We start from the raw sequence: 21,495 nt of genomic DNA on the forward strand, positions 1-21,495 counted from the left end.
GTTCACAGAATGCTTCCTCCAGCTTCACTGAACCATCAGGAATGGGTACTCTACTTAAACATCTTCAAAGTGGATAACACTGTTGGCTTCTATACTATCTGTGTCAATTTTTTCAAGGCTCATCTTGATTAGCACAAAAAGCTATGTCAGTTGAGATCTGTAGAACCAAATCAAAAAGATCACTCGTAAATTGCAGTAAATGATTTTTAATGTATGTCAGTAATTTAGAGATGCCAAACTGTGTCCCATCTTCCAGCTTTTTAAAGTTCATTCTTACAAAATCAGCAATTATTGCATCTACATTTTTAGTTGTGAAATTTGTACTTAGTACACTTTTTGAAACTAACTCTCTCTGAATTTTTTTTGAAAATAATATGGTTTCTTTTCTGAATCCTTTGATTTAATTTCAATGGCTAAGTTCCTATATATCATCACAGAGTGCAGACAGTATTGCTAAATAGCTATTTTGCTATATCATCTTGCTATTATCTTGCACGTTTTATTGTATTTGTTTCCTTAAATCTGTATATGTAATAAGTATGATCATTTCTTGTGGATTTTTTATCAGGGTGACCCTGGTTCGTCTGCTGCAGGAATTAAGGTAATTAAACACTGAAAGCAGTTGTACAGGGAGAAGAGGGGTGGCTGATCAGTGTTACTTTGTTGTGTCACAGACTTTTCAGGTAATGTTATGATCTTCCCCAATCCTATTTTTAATTCCTTTTGACAGATATCATGTTATTCATTTCTTTTCTTTGTTTAGGGTGAACCTGGTGAATCTGGACGGCCTGGACAAAAGGTATTAGTTGGAAATGTTTGTGTTCTTTTTCTTCACTGTTGGATTTGTGATAAGTCTTGTTATGTTAAACTGTTTTTACACTAGGATGAGCCCAATGTAGTGCTATGTAGCAGCTTGTACAATATGGCATACGATCATTTTGTATTATAAAAAGCACAGGAATGATAACACTAATTAGCATGAAAAGTAGTGACAGAATAACACACCTCCTCTTCTAGCATCAGAACACTTCTTGCATTGAAAGCTTACCCAACTGCAGCTGGCAAGACTAACAACAAATGGCTCTGCTACTTGAATGATCGCAAGTTAACTTTGCATGTTTGACTGAATATTAACCTTCAGCCTGTAGTACATTATTACATCTAATTAGGAAGAAAATAAATGTTGACTGGAATCCCTTTGCTATGTATTTATAAGGGAAATCAAACTATCAGAGATGCACAGTGTGTTTGGGAGGACAGAGACTGGGTAATGCTGCTCCATTCTTTCTTCCTGGGGAAGAAATTCCCCTGGGTGCTGCATAGTTGATGATGTTTTTGCAAGTAAAGATCCAGCAGGAGCTGTAATCACTCTGTGCTGCAAGAGGCCATGAAGCTGGGTAATTTCCCTTTTGAATCCATAGTACATCAGACAGTGAATGCTTTGCCTTCAGCTGCCTTTCGGGAGAGTAGGAGGTAGGTCCTGCTGGGAGAGCTGCTGGAAGGGCAAAGAGAAGAGGCAATGAGGGTACCAGATTTTTGCTCTGCAATACCTGGTTTCCCCCTGAAGCCTTCAGCATCATTCTTGTATCTTATAACATTGAAAAATTCCTACTGCTGTTAGGGTGGAGCAGAACCCAGTGGAAAGTTGAGTGTGCAGATGTTCCAGCCTAACCAGCTGTATAGTGAGTGGCACTACTACTGTTTTCTAATACTCAAGGCCTTGGGGTGACTAAGCAAAATCTCAAAACACTTATTAATATAAAATAAGAAGTTGAGTCTTTTTGTTTGAGAAATTTTAGTTACCATCAGTTAAAACAGACTAAACAAAGACTATAACAGTAGTAAATGCAGTTCTTTAGTAAAACAGTTTTAATTAGAGAAAGTAATCATGGTAGCTTGAAGCTATCTAGTCTGTGGAATCATTCAGCATGTGCATTCTCTAGCGTGTGCTTTGCTGGGGCAATAAACTAGAAAATGCACTTAAGAGCCTGTTGAGATTCATTCTCTCATTAGCTGGCTGCCATGGAGGTAAAAGCAGCAGTGATTTATCAGCAGGCTCCTGCAGGATCTCAGTCTCCAGGCACTCAGGTTTGATCTCATTTACATAACATAGATAAGTGAGAAGTACATGGCTCAGACTTTCTATAGTGTCAGCTTGTTGTTTGCACCAAAGGGACCTTAATGTGTTCTTTCCACATCACCTCACAAGCTCCCAATATGCCACCTCCCTGTCTCCAGCCACGGCCAGCAGGTCCCATAATGCGATTGCTCTGAGTGCATCCTCCAGCCAGGTGTCCCACAGATACCACTCTGCCTCTGCTCAGTGGGGACTCTTTCACCTCATCAGGGGCTGTAGGGACCTTTGTCCGAACAAACTCGTGTGTCATCCCTTTGCATCACCTCTCTTCTGCCTCATGCCCCATTCTTTTTTCCTTTCTGTATCTTCCTTCCTTATATATTACTTCTCCCTCCTCTTCTGGTTACTCCTTATCCATCTTCTAAAAGAACAGGTAAATATTGAGCTACCCACCTGAATAATACTTACATGAAATGAGATGTATTGGTGCCTGAGTGGCCTGTCAAGGCTATTGTGTGCCACATGTTGTATCACGACAGAACAAACTTAGTGTGATGAGAAGTTAGTATACAGTTTCTCCTTCTTTAAAAATTATTCTTCTCAAAAATTGTGCTTGTATCTTTCATATTAGAACAAGTCCAGAAAGTAAAGTGTTAAACACTCATCTACAATGCTAACTATAATGAAACATTTGTGATTTCATTATGTATGACATTCTTTGACGTATCTTGGACTGGCATCTTAATTGTTTTAGATTGCTGTGAATACAAACTGGCTTTGCTGGATCCTTTCTGCTTGTTATGTTTGGGTCCCTAGGGTTTAGATCTTTCCCGAGATTAAGCACTGACCTACTGCAGCAATACTAATAGATTTATCAGTTGCGATCATTCATATGCTGTGCTTAGAAATGAAACTTAGTGTTCCACAGTTGGATAAGAAAAAGTCATGTTAGCAGTGTGGTGTGTGGCTGCCCAGCTGAGATACTTGACAGAGGAGAGAGATTTTGGAGCCAGCACTTCATCAAGCATGGGTGTAATGAAGACTTTTTAATGGATTATTCTTTTGCAAGACTGACAACCCATTTCCTGCTTTACTAAGTGTTAGGCAATAAACCAAGAGCTAGTAGAGTCTACTGAAAATTGTATCCTAGCCACCATTCTTTCATCTAATTTTATAGTTAATGTTTTAAGAGTGGATTCTTTCCTGTGCTTTTAGGTAGTCTGATAACTTAAAATGTTGGAGTAACTGAAATGTATTATTAGAGCCTTCCATAATATGTAAAGTTACTCTATTTGGTAAAGCAATTTGCAGACCCTGTATTGTGTTCTTCAGTTGTGGTGGAACATAATTTTGTTACTAGCACTTTCACTCTGTTTAATACTATTGTCTCAAAGTAATGTTTTTGGGTTCTGTAGGAACATCTATATTATGCATACATACATTTGTTTGTTGTATGTATCTATTATAGCTGAGTGTACAAATATGTGTATGTGTATGTATATACACAAGTAAAATTTTTCAATAGCAAAATCTATAGCCCTAACCACAGAGCTGAAATGTGGATCTCTATAAAGCTCAAGCATGTACAAAATCTGGAATACAGTTCAACTCATAATAAAGATAAAAGTTGGCTTCAGAGTTCAGACCGGTTCCAGAAAGTTCAGGGAATATTCACAACCAAGGCATTGGTTTGAATCCATCTGTGTATTAAAGTAAAATCTCCAGCCTTTAAAATAATGTTTTCTTCATATGTTACTACTACTTTTTTTTTTTTTTTTCTGTTCATCATTTTTATTTCCCTAGATGACATCTTTCTGTTTAGTTGGTATCTCAAAATGGCCACGTGTCAGAATGCTGTGCTAGCCTTTCTTGTGTTAGACTAATATCAACTTTGCATCAAAGGAAATACATTCAGTTCTTGATCCTCATTACTAATTTACCCTTTTAAATGCTGTGCTGTAGGTCACTTTATTACAATTTTAAATAAGCAAGATATTTCTGGGTAAAGCAATAAAAGGTTAGATTATCACCAGCCTTTATGACACCATGTATATTCATAGATAAATATCACGCACTGAAATAATGCAACAGATAGCTCTATAAAGACAATGCTCCAGCTGTAATTAGGTAGTTCTGCTTGAATTGCACAATTTAAACCTGAATTGCATGGTGGCTAAATCAGGCAGTCAGGCAGCACAACATCTATCTCAGAGTTGAAAATGGAACAGAATTAAACATCTGTTGTAAGCATAGAATTTAAATGGCAGCCTAGGAAATGAACCAATGTTGCTTGTTTTCTTCTCATTTAGTTGCCAAAATAATGAGAATTCATTCTCAGTTTTTCTGACGTGGATTTTGATGTTGTCATAGCATCAGAGGTTCCCAGAAGATATTTAAATTCTTAAATGGTACATTCAGAAAGCTGCATTTAAATCACTAATTTTGAAAATATCAGTCCCGCTTGAACTGACTAGTAGTCACCTGTGCTCTTTTATTTTGCTACAGAATATATAGGTGTGTTCACTGCATAGTGACCCTAACTGAATAATGTCTGTAATATTATGCAATTTTCCTGTATAGGGTGAACCAGGTCTTCCTGGGCTTCCTGGACTCCCTGGGATAAAGGTAAATAAACTGTAGTCTCTGTGGTACTGGGGGGGCACCACAAAGAGGGGAGGGACTGCAAGGATGTGACTAAAGTAGTCCTACTGTGCTCATACAGCATCTGAGTCTCTGATATTGAGATTGTCTCTGATTAACACAGGAAGGTTTTGTATGGGAAATTGGTTTAAGTAATGAAACAGTACATCTTATAGTAAAATGTGAAGCAAACCATTGCCTTATCTGGGAAATAAGGATTCCGCTGCTTAAAAATATCTAATATTGGTAGTCCTTTATTTTTCTTTGTAATGTAAGAGTTTTGGCATTTGTGACATTGTGATTGTACCAAGTTTTACTTGGTTTCCATTTTGATGGCTACTTTCCAGTAGCAGTAATCTTACAGAATTTAGCAGGTCTCTCCAGCCGGCAAACTACATTCATTATACACAGACTGCAGAGAACTGGCTCTGTCAACAAAAATACTCTCTGCTCCATTACACAGAAGTGATTTCCACTGTGAAGTCAAAATGTTTCAATAAGATTCTATTCAGTATTAGCTACAGTCCCTGGTCTAATACCTGGTTTAGCTCCTGGCTTCCGGTTTGTCTGGGATCTTTAGGTAAGTTGATGCAAAAGACATGTGGTTGGTTTAGCTCTGGCATAAGTGGTTGCACTGGGAGTTGCAGACTCTTAGGCAGTTTGAGCTGCAACTGTACAGTGCTGTGCAAAGTCAGGATTTGCATATCCTGAGGGAGTGCTTGTTAGGTTGGCTGCTCCTCCTTTGTGGCAAAGATCCTTCTTTTGGAGGACAAAATCTCTGAAACTTTTTGTTTACATTCCATCATGAGCTTGTGCATACCTCAGGAGATGATTTATATTGCTTTTCCAATAAAAAGAGGAATAAGCCAAAGGCCAAACTTCTGTCTGTTTCGATAGGATTCGGTATCTATCTTATGGAATGCAATATTTACAGTGGTTTTCTCAAAGGACTTGTGAATTGCCACAACGTTCATGCATAATGTGTTTTCTGTGTTTCTAGTGAATTATGGGAATAATTGAAAGTGCATATTAAAGTTTGTATATTGTCATACCTGAAAATATAGTTCCCAGGGTGGACATTCTTTTTCTGCAAGAATGACCTCTACATCAACTGGTAAAGATCATGTAGCTGAGTTGTGATGAAACTGTATTTTCAAAAGCATCTTCAACAGAAATCCATGGTCTGTTTGCTTTACTAGGAAGCAAGGAGATAGCTCAGCTGGAGGTCAGTGCCAGCATCCTGGGAACACTCACCAAAACCAGCTAGGGTTATGGCTGTTCATGCCAACTATACAGTTTCATTTATTATCTCAGCATGGAACTTTAAAACAATTAAATATCTGATCTAGAATATTATTTCTGTTAGGCTTTATCTGTTGGTGGTAAAAGTGACTCAGAGGGTGCTTCAAAATCCACCTAAAAGGCAAAATGTGAAGTGAAAAATCAAAGACTCAAAAGTCTTGTATAAAAGTTTCTGATGAAATCCCTTGCAGCTAAAAAGCATTAGGATTCTCACTGTGCTTTTTGATCTTTCTTCTGTCCACTTCAATTGGAGTTACAGAATAGTCTCAAAATTTGTGTCTTCTTGGGATGCTCTAGAAATTACCATATTCTATTCATTTTCTGCTTAAGCAGTTTTGTACAGTTAGCCCTCATTGGCAAATACATCTGAAATATGTTAATTCATCTAGGTGTGCAGATTTATCTTATAACTGTTCCCCAGCCAAGCATTCTGAAAATCAGGTAAATAAATAGCAAGTGTTCATTTCCATTTGATATACAGTATCTCAAAGCACACAAGCGATTTTGAACGAATGAACTTGCTGTCTCAGGATCATTTTTACAGAGCTGTTGTGTTCTAAACAGCTATGGAATTGTTGGATATTGAGAGTCCAATGCAAGCAGACTTCTTCAAGGTATATGAGAAGAAATTGGGAAAAGGAGACTCCATGTCACCTAATTTTCAAAGAATTTCCATTAGTTCTTTCAGGTAGAGAAAACACAATCAAGACACAAGTTTATTCTTTACACAGGAAACTCTTGGATGTAATTCTTCTGCTCTTAGGTATTTATCCCATGACCATCCATTTAAGGAATTGAAGTCTCCTCTCGTCTATCCATTGAACTACAAATTTGCCTTCTTGTGAATGAAACTCTCTACAGTGGCAGTCTGTACTATGAAATACTTTAGGTAACCCTGCACTTACGTAGCACTCCTTACAAATGTTAAAGCAGCCTGTGAAAACACAAATGCCACAGCAAGAAGAGAATCATATCTTTCCAGCTGCATCTCATCTTTCTTCTCATGGTTGAAGAAAAGTCCCAAGGCATCCAGTCTAGTGTTCCTGAAAGCATATCCAGACTTCTTAAAGGATTAATAAATATTAATCACTGGAAAGTTTCACCTTCTTATAATGCCATTTCAATTAATTAATCAGTGTATATTCCCAGAAACCCATTAGAGCTCGGTTTAACATGACATTGGGATCCAAATGAATTGCAGTACTGCATGGACATGCAAGTATCACATCAGAATTCAGAGTATGCAGCAGGGTTGTTATTAATTATTCTTCTAGACTCATTCACTATGTCCATATGGATGTTTTGGGAGTTCTTCCTGTTCTTTTGCTGTCTCTCAGCATTGTCAGTTAGTGCCATGGAGGAAACACAAGTGCAGTCAGTTATTTCCAAGACAGTGATGAAGCTGTCTGTGACATGCTGGAGAAGTGTTTTTCAAGCACCTGTTGCTGTTTAGGAATGACTGGAAACTTAATGAGCCCCTGAATGTGTTGCACCATGTAATTTGGGATGCGAGTAAGGGACCTAAACACAGAATATTAATTCATCACTCTGATATCCCCCAACTGATGCTATGTAGATGCAGGATACTTTCTATGAAACACAAACTTTATATATCTGTTTTATCTCATAACTTTTATGGGATAACATGTACTAAGCAGAGCTAGCTTAGTGTAGTGGAAATCATGCACTCTCTTATTTGCTGGACTGTCAGACATCTCTCAAATCTGTGGTGTTGCATTTTCTGGCATTTAGGCAGTGCAGCCTTCAATTTCTTCACTGCAGAAGGAAGATTTCTGCAGGACACAAAGTTTTCTCAGTAACAGTACTTTATACACCATCTGAATTTTCTTCAACGTTTCTGCTCCAGTTTTAAAACAAATACTGAAACAAAGATTGTGATTACAACTGAGCTTTTATTGGATTATGTTCAAGAAAAATTCTATTAGTTGATTTGTCACAAGAAGTGAAGATACTTCTAGTCCTTCTGCTTTGAGAAGGGGCATTTTTCTGTGCATTCAAATCCATTGTAATTGCCTGACTAGACTTACCCATGTGCAGCCACTTGTATCTTTTTCTGCTTTAGACTGACTTCACTGGGCCTGTACCTGAGCAAGATTTCAGAAAAATAAGAACGTGGATAAGAATGTGGCTTTTTTTTTTTTTTTTAAGTGAAAAGAAAAGCAGTTCTAATATTGATTTTTTTCTGTACTTAAATTTCTTTTTTTCTTTTCTCTTCATACTTAGAGCTCATCCTGTATCTTTTCTAATTCCACAGAAAGACTGCAAAATTTTCTACTTCATAGAACTTATAAAAGAAAAAAAAAGCCTCTAGAAAAGCTGATATTCCTTTCATCTAGTGACTTCCAGTACAAAAGAAACCTCTCAGAGAAAATGAAAGGCAGAATTTTGAAGCTGGGAACACTTGTACGCAGCTTGTATTGTAAAAAAAAAAAAAAAGTGGTTGTCCAAGTAGGAAAAAGAAACTGTGTACAACTGGTTAAACACCAAAAAGTAGAATACAATGATATATCCTTTTAGCTGAAAATGGGAGCTTATCTAAAAAATAGGATTTAAGACCTGCATTTGGACAGCTAATTTTTAGAAGTAGTTTTTCAGAACTAGCTCTATCCACTGGTATATTTATTTAAAAAATTAAAAAGACAGTAATGCTACTAACAGAATTCTGTTTCCAGAATGGAAGTATATAAATATGCATCTGTATGCATGTAGTTACATATCTAGCTTAGTTCATCCATTCCTGCCTGTCTGGTTTCCATATGCCGTGGCAGTAATCACTTGCGCAGGGTAGACAAGTCATTTTCCAGACTATTGAGAATCAAGGCCAGAAAATGAAATCATCATTAACATTGGATGGTAAGCATGTGTCAGAAGGATTTAGCTGGTTCTTCTTTTGGATATATGCAGTTCTTATTAATCTGTCATAAACTATATCCTCCAAATCCTGAAAGCTCTCGTTTTCTTTCCTGGAAGAGGCTGAAGTATAAGTAACTGCAATACAGGATGTCATTTGCCCTAAAGATAGTATTAGTTAAAAAACTGAGCTTGTAAAAATCTATTTCCCAGCATCTGTTTCATAACATAGTTAAATTTTTCTTTATACTTACAAAAATCAATCTAAATCCAAATTTTGAATGCAACTGAACAATCTGAGAGCCCTATGTTCTGTTTTATTTGTTAAGTATTTCATTAGTCATAAGAAAGACACAGCAAAATGAAATCATTTATGTACCTCAAGTATGCAATTTTATGTGGTCAGAAATTAGTGCGTGCAGTAAAATTCTTTATATTTTTAAAGTAACAAAATAAAATTGTTAGACTCGGAATGTAACTGTTCTAAAGGAAATCAACTGGGGCCAGGCTTTTAATAATTTAGCAGATCAGTCATTGCAAAGAATTAAAAATGAGATGCTTATTACAAAAAAATGTTTTTATTCTAATCCTCGAAAATAGGTACTATGCTGACTTGAATTATAATTAGCCTTTAAGTAAGAAGAATTTGATATGACTAATACATGCAAAGTTAATCAGAATTATTGCTGCAGTGTTATTCTTTAACACTCTTCCAAAGCAGCATATGCTCCAAGCAGGCAGAACTTAAAAACAGTGAGAAAATCAGCTCACTAAAGAATAACAAATGTCATACAAAGTAGGGTTAGTTATGAAGCTTCAGGGTTTTAGACAGGTTTTGAAGTACTATATTTTGTTTCTCTAAATGAATCATAAAGGCTGAACATGCATTTGGAAATTCAAAACCAGAATTGTTTTTCTAAGTTTAGAGACAGATTTGAGTGTGAAGATATTGTTTCAAATGTGATGAGTGAGCCAGACAACCTGTTCAGCTGGCCATTTTTGGAGCCAGTTCTGAGCTGATATGAAAAGACTTAACAAAGGCTTCATAAAGTGGGGTTAGTTTTTTATCAGATTTCTTTCCACCTTGCTCACTTCCTTCTTATGAACTGAATACTGGAGTCCTCCTGATATCAAAATTCCCACGGACTTAAGGCTATATGTAAAGTCCTTCTAATGCCCTTAACATTGAGAAAATATGAAGTGCCATTCACTGACCTGTATGGCCTAAGACAGTCTGAGTTTCTGAGGCATTGCTGCCCTGGAACTGAGTGCCACAGATTCCTTAAGAAGCAGCAGGTTAGGTTTGAGCAAGTACAGCTTCATCAGCTGCTACAGCACTGCACCTCTGTTTTAAAGACTTCGGGAAATGTATTTGTATTGGTTATCAATCTCAGAAATGAAATCTGGGGGCAACAAATGGCAATTTCTGGAAAATGAGGGAAAATATCAGTGAACCAAATTCAATGTTTCTAACTTTGTTGTTCTCTATATGGCCTTACACCTGGGTTTTTGGATGTTTTTTTCTTGCTAGATTTTGTTCTGTGTATCTTCAACTTCGTAGGATTCTTTCAGTAGCATTAGACAAGGACAGTGCATCAGCTTTTTTTAAATGACTATCAGTGAGTTAGGATGATATTTAAGACAAGCACACCTTGGTCTCTTCAGTGAATAAAATGGGGACCTGTCCACGTCTGCTCTGATTAGAAGGAACACCTTGGGCTCTGCCAAGTTCTGTGGCTTGTGAGGAGTTTGTCCCCACTACCAGGTGTTGGGAGCATCTAGAGAATGCTTGGACCTACAGGAAGGAGTTTGGAAGCTCCAACCTGCCTGAGTGTGGGCCACATTAGGTCTCTGTCAGCATACAGATGAGGCCTGTCAGAACAAAGTTTCAAATAATTGCATTGCTTTGTGTTTCAACTGTGCTGTGAAACGAGGACAGAATTATGTTGTTTATAAAGGTTGTAATCAAGCTAGTGACATTTAAAAAAGCAATTAGCATGGCAAGTGGAATTGTAATTGTTGTACCTTTCTTGAACAAAAGTTCATGTTTTAGCCAGTTATATGTTCTATAAAAATTAAAACAGTGACAGTGAACAGCATGTCTTGGAGTTAACCTCTAATATCAAAGCTAGCCTCTGCCTCAGTCCATAAAAGCTTTGATCATCATGAAACAACCAGTTATTAATATGTCTAATTAGTAATCCTCAAAAAAAAAAAAAAAAAAAAAGACTATCCTCTGAAGTAAATTACAAGGTTTTTTTTACTTCTAGTTCTGATGAAGCTTACATAACTTAGGTGTACAGCATGCAATTATAGGGCCCTCTTCTCTTCACGCATTTTATGATTAGGGGTGAAAATTACCATTAACAGGGTTTGTGAGAAGCAGCATCTCATTTGCTCTCTGACCCACTGGTATTCCTACATTTGACAAATGTTTGAAGGTGAAAATGAGCAGGCACAGAGGTCATCCCTTTATCTGTTATAATGTTAACATCTCAGGCTGTTAGGGGTTGTTTCTAAATGATAGCAAATCGCTCCTGTAAAATGGAAGTAACTCACAAGCTTGTTGATTTATTTAATAGCACATTGCCTCTGTTGTATGATTGATGCAAATTGCTCCAAGCTCTAACAGTAAGTGGAGTTTAAATGCTGAGATTGATGTTGTTGACTTTGTGTACTATGTGGTGATTTCTAAGCTTTTATTTCATAACTATGCCAAAGGGTTGAACTAAAACTTATGGGGAGTCATCATTTGCTGATGGCTTTTTATGCAGCTTGTAAACTGTATCTCAAGTGAGGCATTTCCTTACTCTCTTTTCACAAGCTACCTGCTTAACTTTCCTCTTTCCAGATGTCCTGTTCCCTGCCTCTGCTTTAGCAGGCAAAGTGGCTTGTGGTAGATTCTCTCCAGATAAAACTTTATTGTAAGAAACTATAGTGAGTTGTTTAGAAAAGTATTATAAAGCTTGGTTACTGTGATTCCTTGCATTCCTTTCAGTGTTTCACAGTTGTTTAGAGATGATTCTTGCCTATGCAAGGATTTTGAGGTTGGGAGATCCCAAGGCAAGAATGAAATCACCTCAGAGAGCAGCCTCAGCAGGCCTTTTTACTCTTACCTTACTAAGAGGAAACTGTTTCCCTTCTATTTCACACATCACTGGCAGCACTAAGCTTGATAGATTCTCATTTCTTTCTGTGGTGTGTGGCACAGAGGGTAACTGCTGTGTGTTAACCCTGGTAGGCAACTGAGCATCAGCCACTCGCTCATTCCCCACAGCAGCATGAGAAAACAAACTGGAAAGGTTAAAGTGAGGGAAATGGCACGCTGAGGTGGTTTGAAAAGGGAAACAAAAACAAAGCCAAGAAAAACAAGTGATGGAAAAAATGAACCCAGATGCTCAACACCAGCTGACCAATGCCCAATCAGCCCCCATATAATGGCAGCCTCAGCCAACTTCGCCTGCAGTTTTTATTCCTGTATGGTATGGAGTACCCTTTTGGCCATTTTGGTTCAGCTCTCCTGGCTCTGTCCCCTCCCAGCTCCTTGTGCCTCTCCAGGATCCTTGTAGGCCAGGCTGTGAGAATTACAGAAGGTCTTGGCGCTGCATGAGCACTGCTCTGTGACACCTGAAACATCAGCGTTGTTTTCATCACAAATCCAAAATAAAGTTATGAGGAAAATTAACTCTGTTGCAGCCAAAATCGGTATAATAACATAAAGCAGAAGGATGGCAGAATTTGTTGAACAAAATGCAGGGTATAGCTGGACAGTTGAATGGAGTCTGTTTCTAATGTAAACATTTTTCTCTGAATATTGGAGACAGAAATGCCAGAAACAAAGCTGGTGCAGACGTTATCTCCACTGGCTGGGAATGGTGCAGAAGTGTGCCTGAGTGCTTTGGTTAACACCTTGTGTTGTGGTTACAGGTGAAATTTGAGATAGTGCAGAGGATACTGCTTAGTTTCAAAGCATCTGAACAGATTGTTTTTCTACTTAGAAGCTTAGTTAGGACGGCAAGCCAGAGCTGTTTTTTAACCTACTTATCCTCACCAGTACTGTATAGAGAATTGCATGTTTTTCTTTATGTAGCCAAATCCTATCTACCTCAGTTTTGTTTTGTGTGATAAGAACAGTCTGCAGGATCACGTTCAACTCAACATTCATTGTCATCCCTAAGTCTTCCTCAGCAGAGCCGCTACTCAGCCGGTCAGGTCCTATCTTTCCTGATACACTTGTTATTCCACTTCACATTTGATAATCTTTTAAAGCTCTGCATTGTGTAAGATCTGTACTCTAGTTATGCTAATTAAGCCAGCAGTTTCCTCCATCATCCATTCCACTTGCTTTTGCAAGTGGACCTTTTTCTTGTCTCTGCACATCAACCTGAGAAATACTTTAAGCCTTACTACTGAAAAGATTGAATTGCAGAGCCACTGCATGTTTCTTCTGCTTGAAGTCATCAATTAGCCCTGCTAAAGTCATTATTAAAACAATCAGGGGCCACTAAGTGCCTCCTCATAAAATAATAGAAATTGCATTGTTGTCCATTTACTGACATAAAAGCATTTCCATCTACAGTGGTAACTTAATGTTGCTCTTGCAGGTGTGCGCTGATACAAAGAATTAAGTAAACTGTTGTGGGTTGTCTTTCCTAAATGACAGCTAAATGCCCTTCTCTGGGACACGTTTGTCATTGTTTGTTCCTTTGTTTTTATTATGAATTCTGAACCGCAGCCAGATGGAACTTCACGTTAGAAAATGTCTATTTAGTGTTGGCATATCTTTGAATTTTTTTGATCTTCTAAGTTGAAGTCACTGAATGCTCCTCAGTATGGCCACATGAAAATTTTCTCTGGTTATAGATTTGCTACAGACCTTCTTTTCTTGGGCTGCTAATGATGGATTGTTGATGAGAGCACAGATGAATATACAAGAACATTTGCTAACTTGCTCACTCACTGCAGCATGTCTATATTTCTGTGCGGGCAAAGAGGTGAAGAGAACTGTTATCCAACTGTTTCTATTTACTGTCTCCATATGCTGTCAGTAATTAAATCAATACAGGATTATGATACTTCTATCTTTTTAGCTATTTAAAGAAGCATTTGATGACTAATTTATGATCATCAAGTTTGGTGATATTGTAAAAATCTATACTAATTGGGTTATACGACTGATTTTTAAAATTTACAATACTTTGTGGGTAAGTCTCCTTGATTCAAGTTTGTGTGAAAAGTAGAAAATTAGGTAGCAGGAAGCCTTGTTCAGGAGAGGTTGTTACGGAAAACATAGGGCTTCTTCATTTTTCGCTGTTCCTCTTCAGCCACAGTGATAGGTTAAAAATAAAAAGGGGCAAACAAAATATTTACTCCCTTTCTCAATGCTGCATGTGCTGCATCTCAGCTTGATTGCTGCTATTTGTCTGTTATGTTTGTACAAACTAATGGGCAGGAAGGGGCCAGAACAGTGAAGGAACAAGGAGCTGTGGCTCTTTGCCACCTGTTCACAGCTACGGAAGTTGTGTGGATGTGGACAACTGAAGTACTTTCATGTCAGAATGAGGAGGGATAGTGCAGTGCTGATGCATTATACTTTTGATCTGCTTTCTTGCAATGATGTAGCTGACTCCCTTGAAAATGCATCGCAACAGTACCATCTGGCCTCTGTTTGTCATTACTTTGTCATACCCTCACCCCGTCTGCCCATCCACTCACTGCCTCATAAAACATGACTGAAATGAATGATCCTTAACCTCATAAAAAAACAATGTGTGACACCTTCTGTTTCATTTGCATTTTATATGCTGCGTGATGGCTTGATATAAGAATGTATACTGATGAAAGTTGCTTAAATTTTAAAGTACTTTTCTATAACTCTTCCATCATAGCAGGATGTGCTGATGATACACGAAAAATGCAGCCAAAAGAAACTAGTGTTACTGTACGTACACACTGCTAAATAATTAACCTCACGTTCCTCTCATGCTGTGCTTTTCAAGGGTGAACCAGGTTTCATTGGTCCACAGGGAGAACCTGGGCTGCCAGGGTTACCAGGAACAAAGGTAAGGGCAGTTGAACAATGCTCCAATATAAAATCCCTTGGAGCAAGTTCAATTTTGTTAGCAGAGATCGTGCTAATGGTGTAAAAATCTTTTAGCCACAAATAAATAGTTGTCGTAAGTTTAGGTTAAAACCTACAGTACCTGGAAATATGAAGAGTTCTATTTCATGGACGAATGCAATGAAATACACGCCTTCATAGTGATGCCCTCAAACAATGTAAAGGCAGATACTTTATCCATTCATAATGTGAGTTTATTCATTGACTTTGTTTAATGTCAGCATCTCAAAAGTCACTTCTTTAAGAAGCAGAATATGCCTGCAAGAAGAAATTATGTTCTCATAACTATTTTAGAAGAAATCTTAAAAGTTTGTGCAGACATTAGAACTTTGATAATACATACCAGACTGTAAAATACAGTGCCTTTAAACATAGGTTTGTTGGGGTTTTTTTTGTACTACATACGGGTTTTTTTTAGCTGCTCTGTGGTGAAGATAGCATATTATGAGTTCTACAAATAATATTCATTAAGTCTCATAGTTCAGGAATTTTAATTCCACTTCTTTCAGAATAGGGAGGAAAATAGCTTTATAGGATCCTATATAAATCCAGAATATAATTTCTAAATCTTACTTTTTGAGAACACTGTGTTTACTCAAGAAAGAGTTCCCCAATCCACTGCTAGTTGTAGACGAGCTCAAAAATGTTTTCTCCTGATGTTTTGGTTTCTTTGCCATAACTGAGTAAGTTGCATGCTAAGAACTGCCCAATGTTTTGTGATATATGTGTACCTGCTTCCACAGGGTGACAGAGGAGAGGCAGGCCCTCCTGGGAAGGGTGAGCGAGGTGAAACTGGACTTCCAGGACAAAAGGTCAGTCTGATTGGAGTGTTTTGGTTAGGGGAACACCAGTAACACATAACACATCTTTTTTAGCTGGGGAAAAAAAAAAAAAAAAAGAATGAGAACTGGGTCATTTTTTAAGTTTGAACTTTCTGATCATTGTAGTTACTGATTGCAGAGAAAATCCATTTTGCATGCTGTTTCTCCAGTCCTAATACATCTTGAAGATGCTAAGGCAGATTTTGTACTTGGCAAGCTAGTTTGTATTCCCCTGAATTACTGGGAAAAGAAGTTGTGGTAACACTTTATTTAATCTCCTTATTTAAGGATAGCTAAATGTCTTCTCTACTGTTTGACTAACATTTTTCAGGAGCAGTGAAACAACATAGATCATTCCCATAAAACAGTTTTAATGATGTCTACTCTTTACTAATGCCAATACTAATTTTCCTTTGGAAGGATGAAGTCTGTGGCCTTTGCATGCTGGTATTAAAGAATATATTACTCTGGATGCTATTAAATTCAAGGTCTTTACAGACTCATGATCTTGATCGTATAAAATTAAGCGATTTTGCTGTTCTGTAGTATAGTTAGTCATTACTAATTTCTTTTCCTCTGCGCTCTCATTCCATTATCATTTTTCTCCTCTCCATCTGCTGTCTTCCCTCAAACAGGGGAGAACAGGTGAACCTGGATCTAGAGGCCCCAAAGGGTCAAAGGTCAGTAGTAAAAAAAAAAAAAAAACAAAAAAAAAACACCTGTCTTTAGTGGAGTGATTAACACATTTATTTTACAATATGTTGTTTGTAACACTTCTCAGAAACTTCAGATATCCCTTTAAAGGACACTGTAGCAGATAATGCAGTGTTATTTATAAATGAAACATTCTAATTTTCAACTTCAACTGTTAGAACTGAATCTTGTGTATTTCAATCACTGCAACTCTATTTTCCTTTTTATTATAACATCTATCTCAATCAGCTCTTTTTTTCCTCATGCCACTTGGTTTCTCTCTTTGTAACTGATGTGAGTTAGTTCTCTCACATGCCACAAACTATCTCCTGACTATGCCTGTGAAGTTTCAATTAGTTTTTGCAATTATTTTGTGGAACCAAACTTGGTGGGGTGGGAATCAGTGGTATTTCAAAGACTGCCAAAAGAGAGATGCTGGCCAGTAAGTCCTACATAGGCAAGTTTTGTAGGTTACATTACTGTTCTACCTATTGTAATCAAAGTAGTTTGATTTTGTTTGTTTGGACTGTAAGCTTTTTTTTTTCTATGTCTATCTACTTATCAATCCCTCCATCCATTTATCTCTATATGGATATAATGGGTTCACATGTATGTAGAGAAAGAAAATACATGCTTTTAAAAATATTTCATACACTTTGCTCACTGGACTTTGCTCAAATACTGTGTTCACTGGACTCCTCCATGTTATGTTATGTTATGTTATGTTATGTTATGGGGTCAAATCAAAATTTGTTTAGGCAGTTCTTCAGTCTACTGTCAGAATAAAGATATCAAGACAATGTTGTAGGCTAGTAGGATATGGTTGCAGTACCTGAAAGAAAGGTCCTTAAATAACAGCCTTTCACAGTGCTTAAGGATATGATTAAGGATATGATTAGGAAATTGCCCCTTCACCTCACTCATTCCTGCCAAAAAGGAAAGTTAGTAAGTGAAGGAGCTGATGGGGCTATTAATGCATCAGAGTAAGAGCAGAAGAGTAAATCAGATTCGGTTGCCTCTAGTTCCTGGGCTCTTCCCAAATGCACCAGAAAGATAGAGATATCTCTTTTAATTCTCATTTTACCGAAAAGGCCTAGCTGTTTCTAAATTTTGGGTCACAGAAGTCAACTTAGGAGCGAGGATTGTTTTCAGCAACTCCAGTGACAGTTTCACTAGACGCTGGCAAGTCAATACTGTTGATCATGTCCTGCCACCAGCCTCCTCTCCATATTCTTCTTTCATCATCCCTACGACTGTTTTCTGTTTTATGGTTGTTGTTTTTTTTTCTTATTACTACTGGTGAGTTAACCATTCTTCCCTAACTTGTACCAGTGTTATAGAGATTTCAACAGGAGTAGCAGTTCTTTGCCAAATTCATTTTGAGTAATATAAAAATCGAAGAGCTTGTTAGGACTGTGAAGCAAAAAGAATCAGTCACTAGGTGTTGAGTTATGAAAGCAAACATGTTTGAAATTCCCTCCATCACTTGAAACAGATTACTAACAGCCAGGAGGATAAAGCTGTGTGCAATATGGTAAAGATCTTAAGCCTGTCACAGTGAGGGAGTAAAGGGACTTTAGTGGTGAAAGTATCTTTGTGTCTGCAGGAGAGGTAAGAACTTGGAGCAAGGAAGTTCAGAAGCTTAGTGGAGTCACAGTCATGGAAATAAATGTTTACACACTTTGAAACACACCTTTGAGGAAGTTACTAAGTGTTTTCCGACTTCAGACTGATTTTATTTCTCTTGCTTTTTCTTACAGCTTTTAATAGTAGTGCCATAAAGAGTAGAGAAGTTGTGTTTGTTACGGAGTTGGTAATCTCTTTTGTTGAGTCTTTGGTACAACTTATTCCAACCCAATACAGCACACAGTAGCAACTTGCATAGAACCAAGTACTTCATTGTTAACCCTGTCACAATACAGATGTTTAAGGAATTTCTGCTGTAACTAAGGTCTACATTCTATTAATAATGAGAAGCCTTTTTGTTTAACTGGGTTATTTAGGAGAAGCATGTTTAAAAGAGATGAACTACCTAATATACTGTCAGATGGCGTATTTGTTCTCAAATATCCCTTTTACCTAGGGTGATACAGGTGACAGAGGTGACACGGGATCTGTAGGTCCACGGGTAAGTCTACTTCTCATTTCAATCTTGTACTCTTGCATTCATTCTCTGCAATGAATCGAAATTGTGGCAGCAACTCCAGTTAATTAATCCAGAGATTGGTCACCTGACCCTGGTGGAAAGTGTGTTACTAATTTGCCTTTAATATGAGTAACAGTCCTTACTACTATTTGGCTTACTACTATTACCCTACTCACAGTTCGTGGGCAGACGTTCAGACGTTGCCCACAGGCAGCACAAAATTAGTGTATTGGAACCACTTCAGTGTTTAACTACAGTGGTTTCATTTATTTGCTTTCCCACTGCAGCACAATTCACTTAGTGACTTGCTCGTTTATTGAAAAAAATATTTTAAAAATCCTTTAAATGTAGTCTTTAGTTTAATGCTAAGTTATGTGGATGTAGTAGTACATTGGAAATACAACAAAACTCAATTAGGCTGCTTTGGCATTAAAGCATTCATCAATAAATAGGTCTCTGGAGTAGTCTTTGGCAGATGTCTCAAAAATTGTTGTGGAAAATATATTACAGGGGCCACCTGGACAGAAGGGTGATCAAGGTGCTACAGAGATAATTGATTATAATGGCAATATTCATGAAGCTCTACAGGTACGTAAACTTAACAAGGAATAGTTTAGCCTGTCTGCCAAGAAGCAGTTTGACGTCATTGTATTTTCCTTCTGCATAAACCATGAGAACTCTTTTTTTTCCCAGAGATTTGCTGAGTTTATTGATTAGGAATGTCTTGCTATATTTGGAAACCAGACTTGCTATTTGGTGTGAGAAAAACTGTTTTCTTGATACAATTTAGCTGAGTGAATTAGTCGCATTTCCCACAGAGGATATTGACGTCATCTAATGAGAATAATGCTGATTCATTGCTGTGTGGGAGTTAGTGCTGAATTCATGCAATGAACCACATACATAAGTTCAACAGAAGCATCTGCTTTTCAGTTCAACAGCTAAAATGTTAACATTTCTTTTTTCCTCTTTTCCCTTCCCCTCTTCCTATAAAATGCAAAGAGCAGAAAATTTGAGATTTGGAAAACATAACACGTGTGGTTCCTTTAGAAAGCTGTGGATTCAATCAGCAACTTGAGTATGTTAAATAGACAAAGCACCAATCTTCCCATTAGTTCGTTTCTAGAAACCTGTTTTGACAGGTATGCACAAAAGTTTGTAGGATTAAAGTGGGGTTGCAAAAAGAATGAATGAGTGTTTGCGTGAAAGCAAACTAACAAGATGACATATGTCGTTGCAGTCAAGGTGATTTACATTGCAGTGTAGTCAGATGCAAATTCTGTGCAGGACAACTCCACCAAAATGAATGGGTTTGCTTATGTGCAGCTGAAGACAGAACTTGGCTCATTGTGCACCTGATCATTTTCTCACTGAATCCAATGAACTTTTTCTTGCATTTACTTGGTGCAGATAGATGTCTGGCCAGTCATGTGCTCCTTTGCTCCTTTAAAGACTCCTTTGAAAATAAAAAAAACCTCACTGCCTTTAGTAAAAATCTAAAAGCCTGTATGTTTTTGAAGCTAAGCCCACTCTTATTGTGAGTGGCATCTGTGGGGAAGTTTACACAGGCATGTTCTGCATTTTACCCATCTCATTTGTTTCGCTCTTAAGAGAATTCAAAGACACATTTTTCAGTCTTTTAAATCAATCTCAGTGTTAGATGACTGAAGTAGCTTGGAAGTAATGTAGTATATTATCAGACACAGATTTACCAGGGGCTTTGGCCCCCATATTTCCTGTATTCTGTCTTTATATCCTCACTCCGGCATCAGTGTTACTTTTAAGCACTGTGTGAGAACACCTTGGAAAAGCTGCAGCGCATAAAGAAGCCTCAATAAGGGACTAAAGCCTACTGCAGTGGTTGAAACAGATGAGGAGGCCTTTTTCCTTTTGTAAATCATTTCAAATGTCATCACCTTCTGATCCAGGGCAACAAATAATTGATATCAGTGGGAATGTCTGTGCAAGGATGGTGTAAGTAAGATTATATAGGATCAGTCGACGATATCCTTGCCAAATCCAGTTCAGGCCTTTCAGACGGCAAGCACCTATTCCTAAGTCTCCTGGTGCCAAATTCTTAAGGGATCTGAGATTTGTGGCTTTCCCATAGAGCTATTGAGCACTTTCAGCATTCAGCACTGAACTGTGACCTTACACAGAATTTGGTCTGCTGGTTTAAGAAGTTGACAAGAGTTAGCAAGATCTAGACTGTCTGCATTTCTTAGAATTTAGCAATAAATCATCGAGCAGCTCAGAAGCTTTAGGATAATATAGTTACTCTGCATTGTGCTTACTGCTCAATTTCCTATGTCAGTGCAGAATGACATGTGAGTCCATCAGCACTGGAAATAGGGATCTTAAAATTATCATCATAGTTTGACAAGAGCCCTGCTGAGTGCATGTGGCTTTCACTTGTAGTACCAAATACAAAATGCATCTCTATCAAAATTGCTCTTCAGGCCTGCTCCTCAGAATTTCCTAAGGCTAAAGGCAGTAGCTGCAGGAGTTTAACTTTTGTAGAGGATCAGATGATTTAGATGTTGAAATCTGAATGTGCTGATGAAAATGAGCCTGTCAGTGTAATCATGCCAGCATTCTTTTGCAATGGTTATTTTATGTTTTCATGTCTATATAAACTGAATTTTTCAATTTTTAAAAATCTTTATATATTCCCATAAATACGTTATAATGCAAAATATATGATTATATTAAAATCATCTGTTAGAGAACAGTTTTCTGTATTTCTTTTTTTATGTACTTCTTATTGAGCAGGCTCCAATTTTCATGGCAAATGGAGATTCTTTTAGAGCTTAAAAGCAGGATT

General features: G+C 37.5%; 1 protein-coding gene across 1 annotated transcript in view; it reads left to right on the top strand.

Annotated features, from left to right (window-relative positions):
* The window catches only part of COL25A1 (collagen type XXV alpha 1 chain), a 126,792-nt gene that overhangs the window by 73,417 nt on the left and 31,880 nt on the right, over nt 1-21,495 (top strand). The window contains exons 13-20 of the mRNA XM_085222295.1: nt 569-601; nt 764-799; nt 4,658-4,702; nt 14,890-14,952; nt 15,755-15,823; nt 16,468-16,512; nt 18,609-18,653; nt 19,182-19,259. Coding sequence (XP_085078421.1) covers nt 569-601; nt 764-799; nt 4,658-4,702; nt 14,890-14,952; nt 15,755-15,823; nt 16,468-16,512; nt 18,609-18,653; nt 19,182-19,259 — 414 coding nt within the window. The remainder of the gene's footprint in view (nt 1-568; nt 602-763; nt 800-4,657; nt 4,703-14,889; nt 14,953-15,754; nt 15,824-16,467; nt 16,513-18,608; nt 18,654-19,181; nt 19,260-21,495) is intronic.

The sequence above is a fragment of the Meleagris gallopavo genome, chromosome 4, assembly GCF_905368555.1.
Source record: "Meleagris gallopavo chromosome 4, MGAL_WU_HG_1.1, whole genome shotgun sequence".
NCBI lineage: Eukaryota > Metazoa > Chordata > Aves > Galliformes > Phasianidae > Meleagris > Meleagris gallopavo.